A 14,950-nucleotide genomic window follows, 5' to 3' on the forward strand; every position below is an offset into this window, starting at 1 on the left:
TGGAAGGCACAGTAACGACTCAGAGACAATGTTTGTGCAAGCTGACAGGTCACTTCAGGCTTCTGCAGTTGCTAAGTTTCTTTTTCTTCCCTGGCTTCTCTTGGCTTCTCTTAGCTTCTCTTAGTTTCTCTAACTTCTCTTAGCTCCTCTTAGTTTCTCTTAGCATCTCTAACTTCTCTTGCCTTAGCTTCTGCTTTTGCCCTGGTGACCTCAGTCTTTTATTATCAAAAGAAAAGGGGGAACAGAAAAAAAAAAGGGAAATCACCCAATACAAAATGTTCTCATAATTCCAAAGATTATTCTTAGAAAATCACCAGTATATTCTTCATCATCTTTTACTAAACACAGGAACCATCCCAGACTTAACACCAAAGCAAGCATAATCTATTTTTATTATTAATGATTATACAATCTTTTGAGCACTTGACCCAAAGGCTAGCAATATGCAATTTCACAAAAAAGGTAAAAATAGGAACAGTGGTCAATATACCAGACAGTCACTTCCTTCTCAGACAGTCTGCTCCAACCTCAAGACCCCTGTAGCCACCTAAGTTCCTCCTCAGCCCTCTGCAAGCACTAAGACCCATGACTGGTGGGCTACAATGACCTCAGACAAGAAATCTGTCCCTGCAAGTCAGCAACTTCTGTCCTTCTATATCCAACAATTCCAAGGAAGACCTGATCCAATTTTCAGAGCTTCCATGAAAGGAAGCTCACCTTTCTTGGCAGCTCTTCAATCTAGGAACCCAATAAAGCTTGTAGCAATCACCCCATCAATTGTCACATTATCTCCACATTCCTTCAGAAGGAATAAAAAGTATCTGAATTAAAGTTGCCATCTCCCTTTCTTGGTGGAGGCCACTATTCTCCTCCTATTCTAGGTTCCCACACATTTAGTTTGTCATCCCATCTATATGTTACTCCATCCATAGTCTTTAGCCAATACCCCTTAGGGTCTCAAGTTTTACACAATGTCCTTGGAATATCCTCAGAAACTGAATTATTCATTGTGGCCAATTTAAGTCCAGTGTGTTGATACACGTCATACCATGTGGTATAGTTGACCACACATTTGGTACAGTTTATCCAAGCCTAAAAACTTCTCCAGGCTGCAGGTTCTTTTCCATGAACTACATAGCTGCCTTAACCCCAGCCTGGGTGATCATCTCTGTATAATTTCCTGTGAAATTTACTTCACTCCTTTCCTGCATCACAGAAATCACCATTGATCTAGGAACACAGAACATGAAGATCAGATAGAAGAAAAAGACTAGTATTACAAGAAATATTTATATGGAGGAGGACATGACATGTGTGCACGTATAAAGCATGACATTGGGACACGTAGGCATTTCTGCCTTGGCCCTCTAGAGGCATGCTAAGCAGAAGATCCGGAGGGGAACAAGTGGAGGGTTGATGGTCCACAATCTCAGGTCCCTTTTTCTCCAATCTCTGCTGGCAGCACATCAGCCATCTTATATGCTGTCCCCAGCATCGACTGGCAGCCATTCCTTCACATAGAAACTGGAGATCTGTGTTGTTATAGAGTAACAAACTCTTAGGCATGATCAGCTATAGGAAAGGGAGTGTTTAAGAAAAACACTTCAGCAAGCAGCAGGCATGTAGGAGGTCTGTAGCCCAACTGGCCCAAGGGGCCTAATGCTCATCACTGACAAGAGTTCAGATATGAGTAGCCCCGGAGAGAAGATGGAGCATTTTTCATAATATATGCTGATTGTTTCATGTTTCTACGAAGATACTAGTTCTGTCTGAGAAATATATCCTAATTATGTACCAGAAAGAATTACAAGAAAATTGCTTTTGCTGAACACCAAGCAATTGTTACTACACTTTATTTCCTCAAAAACAAACCAAAACTAAAACTAAAAAATCCTACCCTATTGTGTCCACTAATGTTTTAAGATCTTTCTGTAAATGTTTACAAATGAAGTGAAGTTACTTGATATGAGTTTCTTCAGTTTGATATAGTTGTTTCTTCAATATGAATTGAACCATCTGCATTATAAAATGTACCTTCCTATAGGGCTTCATGCTTTTTACCTTGGGTTCCTTGTGGTGGAAAACCATGTATGTTTATTCTCTGTTCTCTTTGTGCTCTTCTGCGTAATTTGCCTTTGTACATTTTTTAAAACTTCTCTAAAAAACTTTAATTGCTGTGTCTAGTATCAATCCTTTAGAAAATATATTGGAAATATAGTTATATCCAAGTCCAATTTCAGTTACTTAGTTTTATCCTATTTAAAATCTCATGTTAATTGGTTCTGGCAATTAGCCAGAACTAGGGTAAAATTCCTCTATCTATGTAGTATATTTAGGCTGTGCTATGCCATTCCATTTTATTGGGTCAGAAAATGAATGTTTGTGTGTTTATCTTAGTTCTGCAATAATATTGTATTTTTCTGGATAAGAGTTACTCAGTTGTCTTAACTTTCTGTGTGACACCACTAGATGCTTCTGTTTACACACAGATGTCCTCTACTAAATAAGAATGTTTGCAGGAAGATTTCAGACTTTTAAACAAAATTGCATCCATCTTAAATGAACTCACATCCCTTTTTGTTTCTTTTTAGAATGGAATCCCGGCTCTGATAAATCTCCTGAGCCTGAACATAGAAAGCGTGCTGGTGAACGTAATGAACTGTATCCGGGTGCTATGTATCGGAAATGAAAGCAACCAGAGAGCCATGAGGGACCACAACGGTATCCAGTACCTCATCCGGTTTCTGAGTTCTGATTCTGGTGAGCCTCAGCTTGTCTGTTTAAGAGTGACCAGATTTACCAAATGAAGCAAACATGACCTGGATTTGTCTGTGAACAAATATCTTGGATTTATCTTTGAATGGATCCTTGCACACAATATAACCCAAATATCTTGAAAACTTAAAACTGCCAAGTTCATAGAAATAATTGACTCCCCAAAGTATATTAAAATGTTTAACCAGACATTTGCATAAATAAAATATAAGCAGGAATAATGAAAATAGAGCAAATACTATGTTTAGGGAGGACATTTCTTCTTGTATAAATTAATATTTATTTTGATCATTGGAAGCTATTTTACAATGTACATCAAGAACTTCAGACTTGCTCTTATATATCTGATATCAAAATTCAAGGCAATCATCAGGCATTAAGCCTTCTAAAGTGCACCACAGTCCCAGGATCCCCAGGAAGTATCAGCCAGCTTCTACAACAGCTGCAAAGGGTCACCTGCATTTCAAAACAACAACGCCATCCCAGTGAGCTTACATAGCAGTATGAATAACAACAATGCCATCCCAGTGAGCATACACAGCAGTATGAATAACAACAACGCCATCCCAGTGCACTTACATAGCAGTATGAACATGACATTTTAAGGATAAAAGCATGGGTACAGATGTGTCCCTTTTTGTTCCTGCTTAATTTGTCATCTGTCCTTCTGCCCAAGTTCATCATATGTAAGTATAGAATAAACATGAAATAAAAACATTGGTTAAAAGACAAGCCAAGGATAAGGGTCATGCTGCAGAGAGCTTGCATTAGTTTAGAATTTCAACTTCAGCAAGTATCCTTTTCTAAGAATCAGTACCATGTAGTAAAGACACTCACAGCTTCCCTCCCAACCCTTGAGTTTTCCAAGTTTTTCTGCACCACTCACTGTGCTGTCCTTGTGGAGCGGCACAGAGGGGCAGTTCTATGCACAGTTCAACTGCATCAATTTTATTTATAAGTCTTCATCTTACTTTGTTTGTACCATTAATTAAAACTTCCCTGACTGTTCTAGATATTATAAAAAGCAGTAATTATAACAATAACTTAAGTAAATGAGTTCACAAAAAGTAATAGGAATAAATATTTAAAATAATTCCTTTTTGGATCTAACACCTACTAAAAGCATTGTTTTCCTACACTGGAATCTATATTATTCTCTTACTTTAAGGAGTAAGAAGAATTTAAATTTAAAATTTTAATTATTTTTTTCTCTGTGTGTAAATTTTACATATAACTTCAGCATTTTAACAACTAATTCTCTTTGCCATGGACTGGGTTGCTCAGTCATAGAGTATTAAGAAAATAGCATCAAAGTTCGTTTGTGGTCTTTATATGTTTACTTTACTTTTTTAAGAAGAAAAGGTTGATTTGGCAAACTAATGTTTAAGATTGTTTCAGAGGAAAATTACAAATTTCTGCCCAACTTTGGTGGCAAATCTTGATGAAGACTTTATTATTATTATTGAGACAGTGTCTTACTGGGTAGACCAGGCTAGCCTAGAACTCACAGAGATCCAGCTGCCTCTGCCTCCTACGTGATGGAATTAAAGGCATGTCCAGCTTGTTTACACAATATTAAAGTGCAGGGTTTTGTTTTTTTATTAGAATCAAGGCAGTACTGGCAACTAAATAGTATAGCAACTAAACCGTGGAATCAAAATTAACAATCCTAATGAAAATAGATGAGCATCGTTTAACACTACATAAACTGTTATCAAAGAATATGATGTCACTTTTAAATGTTCTAGATGGAGGTCATATCTTGAATCATGAGAAACATTAAACCTGAACTGAGGTTTAAAATAAACAATTAATATTCACCTAAAAGGTTTAAATCACAAAGTTAAAGAAAGGCAAAAGAACTGTTGTAGACTATAGGCTGTATAGAGACATCACAAATAAAATGCATGCTCTCCATTTGGTTCTATACTGAGAGAGAAAAGAGTCATAGAGGACATTACAGAATAGCAGACATAATATGATTAAAGCATTGTTATCTACTGATTGTATTATCTATATGTCTACACAGAACCTCAAATGTGTGTGAGTCCCTGCTGGCATCACAGTGACAGCAAAATCATCCACAAAGAGGCAAGAAGGAAAACTTGGTTCAGCCCATCTTGGTCAGCCAGACTGGCTCAAACTTCAGGAGTCCGATGCCAGGCAGTATATTGCTAGCATTCTTAAACACAGTACAATTTGGGAAAAAAGTTTCCTGGTGTAATACAATCCCCGATGCACAGGAGGCATAATTACATTAAACTCAACTCAAAGTACATGTGATTTCTTCCAAGAAGATGGGTTCTAGAAATTATCTACCTGTACTAGGTTAGGAGCCTAAGTAAGGGTCTGGCCTGGTCTTCGTCATACAGATAATGTAGAGGTCATCTGGGTTATTCACCACCTCCAGTCCTGGTTGTGGGAACTTAGGAGTCTCTGGCTATACAGATAATGTAAGGGTCATTGTAGCAGGACTCTTAGAGAGTCTTATTAATAAAATCAAACCTGAGCCAGGTAATGGGGTGAATACTGGAAGGTCAGAGAGATAGAACAAGCCACAACTAACCTCACCTGGCCAACTTCTCGGCTGGTCTTGTTTCCTCAGACTGGAAGCCTCTGTGTCCTCATATCCGAATGGCTCTCAGCTGAACTGCTGCTCAAAACCTAAAAGCTTAACCAGCCAAATGCTTAACCAGCCAAATGCTTCTTGTTTCTGGTCTTCATGCCTTATATATCTTTCCTTTCTACCATCACTCCCTGGGATTAAAGGCTAGCTTTCAGGGATTAAAGGCGTGTGTCACCATGCCTGGCCATTTCCAATGTGGCCTTGAACTCACAGAGATCCCAGATGGATTTCTACCTCTGGAGTGCTAGGATTAAAGGTGTGAGTGCCACCATTTTCTAGCCTTTGTATCTAGTGGCTGTCTGTTCTCTGACCCCAGATAAATTGATTAGGGTACACAATATTTTGGGGAACACAATACCACCACAGGTCATTTGGACTACTAGCCACCTCTAGTCCCAGTTGTGGGAGCTTGATACACCCTGGCCCTACAGATAATGTAGATCACCAGGTAGTCAGGCACCTCCAATTCTCAGTCTTTTCCTTTGAAAGGACAATCCAGTGTGCTTAACATTCCTGGTTTCTGTGGTGATCTGTGGGTACAAGTTCCTTCATGCTCCCAACATAAATGTAGAAAACTAAATTGTAGCCTGGCATCGTGGTACACTCCTTTAGTCCCAGTAGGTAGGAGGCAGAGGCAGGTGGATCTTTGCGAGTTTGAGGACAGTTTGGCCTATATAGTGAGCTTCAAGCTAGCCAGGGCAGAATAACATAGATAGAGATAGATAGATAGATAGATAGATAGATAGATAGATAGATAGATAGATAGATAGGTAGGTAGATAGAGTGAAACTAAGTTGTAGCCAGATAAATATATAAAATCAATGTAGCAGTGTATTAAATTTACAAATGCAGGTGAAGTATATGCATTCTCTCATTCATTCTTTGAACCTTTCTGTAAATTATAACAAAATAAAATGAAATATCATTTTTGTCGATCAAGTTATCAAGTTTTATGTATTCATTTTGAATAATAATATTTATATTCAAGAAAAGAAAGTCAAATTGATATGCCTGAGCTCTGATTATGAAAGAATAAAATGCTACTGATTCATTTAGAAAGCAGTTTACTGAAATGTAAAGAATTATTCCAGTAATTTGCCATACTCAATCTAAAGGAAAAAAATGCATTAATATCTACATGCTAAGAAGATTTCTCCTGTAATTACTTAAAACAGCAAAAAGTTTGAAGCAACATATATTTTTAAAGTGTGAATAGCTAATAAAATGTGATATAACCATTGATGCAGTATTTAGAAGGCATTTGTGACTTTTATATTCATGAAAGTATGGAGAAAATATTTCAATGGTAAACAAATATTCTGGATATTATATTTGCAGTACGACTATATTGAATATGTCTATAATTACCTAAATATGCCCAAGTATCTGTATAAGAAGTAGTGGACAAAATAAAATCTAGATGGTGAATCTGGACAGTTTATTTTTTGTATTTTTGTTTTCTAAATTTTCTTTGAACTTATGAATTTAACTTTGTACTATGGGAAGCTATCCTGAAATGTGCTAAATTTACATTTTTGATGAGTGGTGTACTTACTCTTGACTCTTTTGAAGATGCGCTGAAGGCAGTGTCCTCAGCTACAATTGCTGAGGTCGGCCGTGACAATAAGGACGTGCAGGATGCTATAGCAATGCAAGGGGCTATTCCTCCCCTGGTGGCTCTTTTTAAAGGGAAGCAGCTCAGTGTCCAAGTGAAAGGTGCAATGGCTGTGGAATCCCTGGCGAATTACAATCCTTTCATCCAGAAGGCATTTCTGGAAAGAAAATTAACTAAAGATCTCCTGAAACTTCTAAAGGCAAGGATTTTATCATTACCCTTCCAATGGTTTAGATGATTTACTTCATTTTGAATTTTATTTGAAGATTTGAAAAAAATCAAACCAAATTCCAGAATGCATGCTTTATAAAAAATACAGATCCCTGATGTGTTAAAACACGTTCACTGAATGAATGGCATGTTTTTGTCTTAATAGGCCTTTCAAATAGATGTTAAGGAGCAAGGAGCCGTAGCACTTTGGGCTTTGGCAGGACAAACCCTGAAGCAACAGAAGTACATGGCAGAACAGATTGGCTACAACTTCATAATAAACATGCTTTTGTCTCCATCAGCTAAGATGCAGTATGTAGGTAAGGTGACTTCTATACAGACTGCTGGTGTAGATGCCGAAGTCCATACCCACCTCTTATTGTTCTTTACCAGGAGGTGAAGCGGTCATAGCTCTCAGCAAGGACAGCAGGATTCATCAAAACCAAATATGCGAAGGGAACGGCATCGCACCTCTGGTCCGCTTGCTGAGGATTAATAAGATAGCTGAAGGCACACTTCTGAGCGTCATCAGAGCAGTGGGGTCCATTTGTATTGGTTTGTACGAAGTCTCAATTTTCTAATTACGATGAGAAGAGTAAGAGTTGGGTAGAGAAGTAGAAAATTTGCTTCTTTGTCTTTATTCACACCATGAAAGACCTCAAAGATTTAGAAATGGTTTCTCCAAGGCCTTGGTGAGTTAAAGTGGTGACATTAAGAATGTCCCATCTGCCTTGCTCTTGAATTCTGAGTAGAATAGAAAATGAAGACAATGAACACTGACTATTTCAAATGAAAAAATCACATTTATTTTAAGAGAATTTTAAAATGTAGAGTCATAAATTTCTTAATGTTAACATTCAATTACATTTTTTTCAATTCTAGTTCATTGCTATAAATAAATAATTGTTTGCTTATAGAAAGTGGTCTTTGTTACAAAAGAATTGACTTTTTGGGTCTATGAAAAACTTGCAGAGGTTTTAGTGATTGACCTACCAGTAACATTTGGGTTCTATGCTGGAGGCTGTGGACTATGGCTTGCAAACAAGAGAAAAAGAGGCTTTCTGTGCATGTCTGTCTTTCCAGGTGACTGTATTTTCTCAAAAGTTCCCAGATACTGAAGTTAGTAGCTCCACTTTTATTTCCTGCTTATGAACAATACCTGCAGAAATTCATTAACTGTCCGAAGACATAAATAACCCAGAAAATAATGTGTCTTTCATAGTTGGAATGTATGACATTCTAGTTATTAATAAAATTCTAGTAAATGGGGGTTGAAGAAATGGCTCAGTGGTGAAGAGAGCTTGTTTCTCTTCCGAAGGACCTGAGTTTGGTTCTCAGCACCCTGCCTATAACTCCTGCTGGCTTGTGGGGGCGCCCATACACATGAGCATACACAGACACATTCACATAACTAAAACAATTCTAGTAAATGGTAACTAACACACATGTAGGTAGAGTTTTTCATCTAGATTGCAGATCAGCTCTGTCCTACCAGCCACTCCCCAAATAACCACACACAGACATATTATTAATTATAAATATTTGGCAAATAGCTTAGGCTATGACCAGCCAGCTCTTACAACTTAAATTAACCCATTTCTATTCATGTGCTGCCCCAAGGCTGGCTTACCTCATCTATTAACTTCCCATGTTGCTTCTTCTGTGTCTGGCTTGCAACGCTAAGACTCCATCATCCTTCTTCCCAGCATTGTCTCTGCCCAAAAAATCCTGCCTAGCTATTGGCCAATCAGCTTTTTATTAACAATGAGAGCAACACATCTTTACAGTGTACAAAGATTGTTCCAAAGCATTTCCCCCTTCTATCTAATTAAAAAGGAAGATTTCAGCTTTAACATAGTAAAATTATATAAAAAAAAACAGTTATCAAGTAAGAATTACAGTTACAATATCCAGTCCATTTATATTTGGCAAAATTACAGAAAATATTCTATTATTTATCTTATCTTTGTGAGTCTAAAGTTTTATACCTAATCTACCTTTTATTATAACTAAGGAAAAGGTTAAGTCTAATTATTTAGTCTTTAACTCTATCAAAGACCCCAGAATGGTGCAATATTACCCAATGACAGGGACGTCTGATGCCTGGACAGTCACCCAAAGTTCTTCTGTAAAGCTGGGGCATCCATCTTTGGTCTATAGGCTTAGTATATCTGACAGACATTTCTAAGAAGCAGGAATTTTGAAGGACTGTCCTACTTTGTCTTGGCAAAGTTTGGCAGTCACTTCTTTTGCATCCTGCTTGCTGGTCCAGTTTGGACAGCATATTGTCAGCAATTGAGACAAGGGCAGTTTGCCCAAATGGCTAGCTTTGGCCATGAAGAAAGCAAACTCCTTACGGAATTTTTTCAGTGCCCATCATCTTCCTTGACATAAATTGGTGCTTCCAGGAGCAGATGTGTCTAAGAAGAAAATCCTTATGTTATTAAAACATTTTAAATGCCATATTCTGTAGGTCTTTGAAGTATTAGAAGGCCATCTATATAAATATATGTTTAACCTTGAAAATATACCTAATATGACTACAAATTTGATGATTATAGATAACTACTAACCTGTATTTTTAATTATACATTACATTTTAAAATATCCGTATAGGCATAATACCCAAACAAGAGTAGAATCATACATAGAGCTTTATAAAATTAACCTTAAATTTGTATCAATAAACCAAAATCAATACCAATGTAAAATATTTTGAGATTAATAGTTGATTTTTTATTAAAGTAGATTCAATAATCTACTCTTTTATCTTATCATTTTTATATCTCTCCTCCTTTTCTCCTTTAGAAAGAGATCTTTGAATTTAACTCTTTTGCCTGGCTTTTTTCCTGACTATGACCAATAACAAGTTGTAACCACCCCCCTTAAATGATGACAAACATTCATAACCAGTCTTTGGGAATGTGGGCATTTTTTTCTAGACTGCTTCCTGTTGGCTGGGTACTCTGGCATCTTTGGGGAATCCTAAAAAAGATTACAATAATGATTAAGTCTTGGTTGGAGTAGTTGGTGAGGTTGGATCATCTCAACTAGCATCCTTGAAGCTGTTCTGAATGCAGAACTCTGAGTAAATTGCAACAGAGGCATTTTGAGGTTCTGGATCACCTGGGCATTTGTTTTCATTGGTGTCTGGTCCCCTTGCTCTGAACATACATAAACTTTAAAGGTAACATATATATTTGAATTAATACAAGTATAGACTCTATGTTATATACAAGTTGGCTAAAGATGATTTTTTTTTGTTTTATGTTTGAGCAGGAAAAATATACATTACATGTTTTCTAGGTTTATTTCTTTTTGTCTGTAGCCAGGATTTGTAGGGGTTTTCCCCAATAAAACCTGATCCATATCAACCTGGAATGAATTCACAGCCTCTCATTTCCTGTGGAAATAAAAGCCTAACCTGTGTCCCAAAGCAACACACCTTTTGATTTCCATTTTGAAGTCAAGATATTTTTAAATATGTATGTTAGTTTAATCTAGCAGCTTTCATAGTCCAATGTCTCAGCAGCTATTGCTCCTTCATCAGCAGCCAAAAAATTCAAAGACGACACAATAACATACAGGATCCAGACTGTCTATGTAGTTCCCATCTTTACATGGCTTATTATATTTTTTATTACTTTGTTCCTTTTTTAAGGACTTTCTTATTTTTAAACTATTTTTTTAACTTATGACTGTATATATCCTTTTTCTTCTCTCTCCCAAGCCTATGCATATTTTTAAACACACTGTAACCCATTTAGAGGTTTTTTCCTTTACTGAGCATCTGTCTTGATTTTTGACAGCATGAGATGAATCTTAAATTGTTGCGCCAGCTGCTGGCACTGCTCAGCTTAGTGCACGGTGCTAGCACATGGCTGTTGGCAGCTGGCTCCGTCCCACAGGCAGCAGCCAGGAGACACCTCTCTGTGCCACAGCCCACGTGAGAGACTGTGGGAACCCATCATGCAGCTTAGCTCATGGTGCACTGGTGGGGCTCATGCTGACCACTCAGGCCCACAGGCAGAGGCTGGGAGATGTGTCTCTGTACTGCGGCTGGCATGAGAGACATGAGACTAGGAAGCCATGCTTGGCTCCATTTTTGTGTGTTTAGAAACTTTTTTTTTTAAGTTTTCTCAAGTCTTATGTGGATGTAGGTGCCAGACATTTGGGTGTCATTTATAGGCAGAGTTTTCCATCTAGACCACTGATCAGCTGTGTCTCACCAGCCACTCCCCAAATAACCACACAGAAACTAATTATTAATTATAAATGCTCTGTTGATAGCTTAAGCTTGTCTCCAGACAGCTCTTACAACTTAAATTAACCGATTTCTATTCATCTATGTGCTGCCCCAAGGCTTCTTGACCTCATCTATGAACCTCATGTGGCTTCTTCTGCATCTGGCTCACAACTCTCAGACTCCACCCTCCTTCTTCCCTGTGTTCTCTCTGCCCCCAAAATTCTGCCTTGCTATTAGCCAATCAGCTTTTGATTAACAATGAGAGCAGCACATCTTTATAGTGTACAAAGATTGTTCCACAGCACATAAAAATATGATATATATGATGGCTATTTGGTGAATATTATATATATATACATATATATATATGTATGACATATATTTGTAACATTTATCTAAATTATGCCAGTATTAATAGAAACTCAGAAATCAAAAATTGAGATAAGAGCCTGATAAATCCAAGGAACAGAGGAGGGGTGATGGCTGACCCTACTCTCCATGTTTTCCTAGTCTAAAAGCCTCCAAAATCCCCCTCAGCCCTTCCTTCTGTCTTCCTGTCCTTTTATATTCAACTTCCTTAGTTCTCCAACAACTCTATGGCTAATCCCTGTCAACCAATCACTGACTCTGTCCTTGATTCAAGGTGGCTTTATTGGCACCACCGAGTGGCAATGCAAACAATTCTCCCACAATATTTCCCCCTTTTTGTCTAAATTAAAAGGAAAGGTTTTAACTCTAACATAGTAAAACTATATACAATAAAAACTATGATCAAGTAAGAAGTGCATTCACAGTGTCTAGTCTATTAGTATTGGGCAAATTCAAAGAAAATATTCCATTATCTAATCTTACCTTAGTGAGTCCAAAGTTTTGTACCTGATTTACTTTCTATCAAAACTATGGAAGACTGTAACTACAACTATCTAGTCTTCAACCCCATCAGAGACCTGAGAAGGATATAATATTACCTGAGTAAACAACTTCCAAAACTATAGAAATGACAGAGACAGCTGCCTGCCTGGATAGTCACCCAAGGTTCCCTGCAATGTTGGGGTATCCATCTTCAGCCCACAGGCCTGGAATAGCTGACAGATTTTTCTGTGAAGCAAGAATTTTGAAGAACTGTCCTACTTTGTCTTGGCAAAGTTCAGCAGTTGCTATCTTTTTGTCCTGCTTGTCCAATTTGGACAGCATACTGTCAGAAGTCAAGGCAAGGGTGGTTTCCTGCCCAGTGGCTAACTTTTGCCACCAAGAAAGCAAACTCCATATGGAAGTTGTTCAATGCACATCATCTTCTCTGAAGTAAATTGGTGCTGCCAGGAGCAGACGTGTCTCACTGCCATGAAAAGCCTTATGTTATTAAAACATCTTAAATTTCATATTCTGTACATCTCTAAAGTTTTTGAAGACCACCTATCTATCTAAAATATATGTTTGACCTTAAAAACATACCTAACATGACTACAAGTTTATTATAGATGATTAATTACTAACCTGTATTTCTTGATTATCCTAAATAGTTTGTAATAAGAACTTTCAAGGACTAGAAATTTACATTACATTGTTAAATGAGCTACATAGGTATAATACCTTAAACAAGAGTAAAAACATATATACAATATAATAAAAATAACCTTAAATTTGTATCAATATTAAAAAATAACTAAAGAAGTATAGAAAAATATATAGAGTATGTTCTAACAAAAATAACCTTAAATTTGTATTAATATACAAAAATCCATACCAATGTAAAATATTTGAGACTAGTAATTGCTTTTTAGTCTAAAAGTAGATTGAATAACCTAACTTTTTATCCTATCATTCCCCTATTCCCCCTTTTCTTTTCAGAATGAGATCCTTGAATCTTACCTCTTTTGTTAAGTTTTTTTTACCATGATCAGTAATGACTTGTAACTAACCCCCCTAAATGATGATAAACATCTATAATCCATCGAACAACCAAAAACCATCCTCCCCACCTCTTCAGAATATAGGTGTCATGTTTTCTAGACTGCTTCCTGTTTTCTGGAGGTGACAGCATCTTTAGGGTACCCTGAGAAAATTGGGATAATGGTCAAGTACTAGGAGAGCTAGCTGTGTTATTTTTTGTTTAGTCTCTGTGTGATGGCAAAGTGTAGAGCTTTTCTGAAGTCCTGGCTGGTTAGTCTGTGAGGTTGGACCATCTCAGCTAGCAGCTTTGAAGATGTTCTGGATGCAGAATTTTGAGGAAACTGTAACAGAGGCATTCTGAGAGGCTGGATCAGCTGGGCTACTTGTTTTCATTGGTGTCTGGCTCTTTTGTTCTGAAAACACATTAACTTTTAAAGGTAACATATATATCTGCATTAAAACAAGTATGGAATGTGCGGTGAGTATAAGTCAGCTAAAGATAATTTTTTGTTTTATGTTTGAGCAGGTAAAAAGCATCTGTTAACTTTATAAGTTTGTTTGGACTGTGTAACCAAACTTCAATCAATTGCATATGAAAGGATGACATCTAATAATAAGTCATGAGGACTCTATAGTCAATAAGATTTATCATATCTCACCCAGTCTCAGAGCTGTTCCCATACAGAGGGATCAGCATACATGTCACCTGTTCTGTAGTCTTTCTTGTCTTCCTCCCTCATGTCTGCAGCCAGGATCCTCAGGAGTTCTCCTCTGGTCAAATCTGATCTCTTTTAACTTTGAATGAATCCATAGCTTTTTGCTTCCTGTAGAAATAAAGCACAACCTCTTCCCTAATGCAACACATTTCCTGATTTCCATTCTGAAACCAAGACATCTCTAAAGTATCTAGGCTGGTTTAATTCAGCAGTTCCTTTCACAATCCCATGTCTCTCAACAGCTGCCATTCTCTCAGCATTAAAAAAAAATTAAAGTCAGCAAAGCACCATACAGGATACAGATGCCCTGTGTATTTCCCATCCTGCATGGCTTATTCTTTCTATATTACTTACTCTTTCTTTTTTACTGAGCACCTGCAGCCTTCTCTGACCTTGTGAGCCAAGCCTTAAACCCCACTGTGTAATTGAGCACATGGCACTGGCTGACTCAAGCCAACAGGCAGTGACTGGGAGCTATATCACTGTACACCATGGCCCATCTAGAGACTGTGGGACTAAGAAGCTGCATCTGGCTCCCTGTTTGCATGTTTGGAACTTTTCAAAAAGCTTTCTCAGGTCCTATGTGGAAATTTGTGCCCCTACATTGGACACCATATGTAGCAAGCTTTCTTGACCCAACTGCCAGCATGCAAATAATGACATGGAGACTTACTATTAATTATGAAAGCTTGGCCTTTAGCTTAGGCTTGTCCTACTAGCTCTTATAATGTAAATTAACCCATTTATATTAATCTATGTTCTGTTACTTGGCATTACCTCTCTTCCATCTTGCACCTCCTGTTTCCTCTCTATGTCTGGCTGGCGACTCTGCTTTTCTTCTTTCCAGAGTTCTCTCTGTCCATGAAAGTCCT

The 14,950-nt window shown here is 37.5% G+C and overlaps 1 protein-coding gene across 12 annotated transcripts in view; it reads left to right on the forward strand.

Annotated features, from left to right (window-relative positions):
* Ankar (ankyrin and armadillo repeat containing) overlaps positions 1-14,950 on the forward strand; it is a 99,908-nt gene that overhangs the window by 46,510 nt on the left and 38,448 nt on the right. For all 12 annotated transcript variants that reach the window (XR_008220811.1, XR_008220812.1, XM_052749375.1 and 9 more), the window contains 4 exons: positions 2,592-2,760; positions 6,974-7,215; positions 7,393-7,546; positions 7,620-7,781. Coding sequence is in view for 10 of the 12 variants with exons in the window: in XM_052749375.1 (XP_052605335.1) it covers positions 2,592-2,760; positions 6,974-7,215; positions 7,393-7,546; positions 7,620-7,781 (727 nt within the window). In the remaining 2 variants the exon portion in view is untranslated. The remainder of the gene's footprint in view (positions 1-2,591; positions 2,761-6,973; positions 7,216-7,392; positions 7,547-7,619; positions 7,782-14,950) is intronic.

The sequence above is a fragment of the Peromyscus californicus genome, unplaced genomic scaffold (assembly GCF_007827085.1).
Source record: "Peromyscus californicus insignis strain IS unplaced genomic scaffold, ASM782708v3 Scaffold_21__1_contigs__length_65335640, whole genome shotgun sequence".
Lineage (NCBI taxonomy): Eukaryota > Metazoa > Chordata > Mammalia > Rodentia > Cricetidae > Peromyscus > Peromyscus californicus.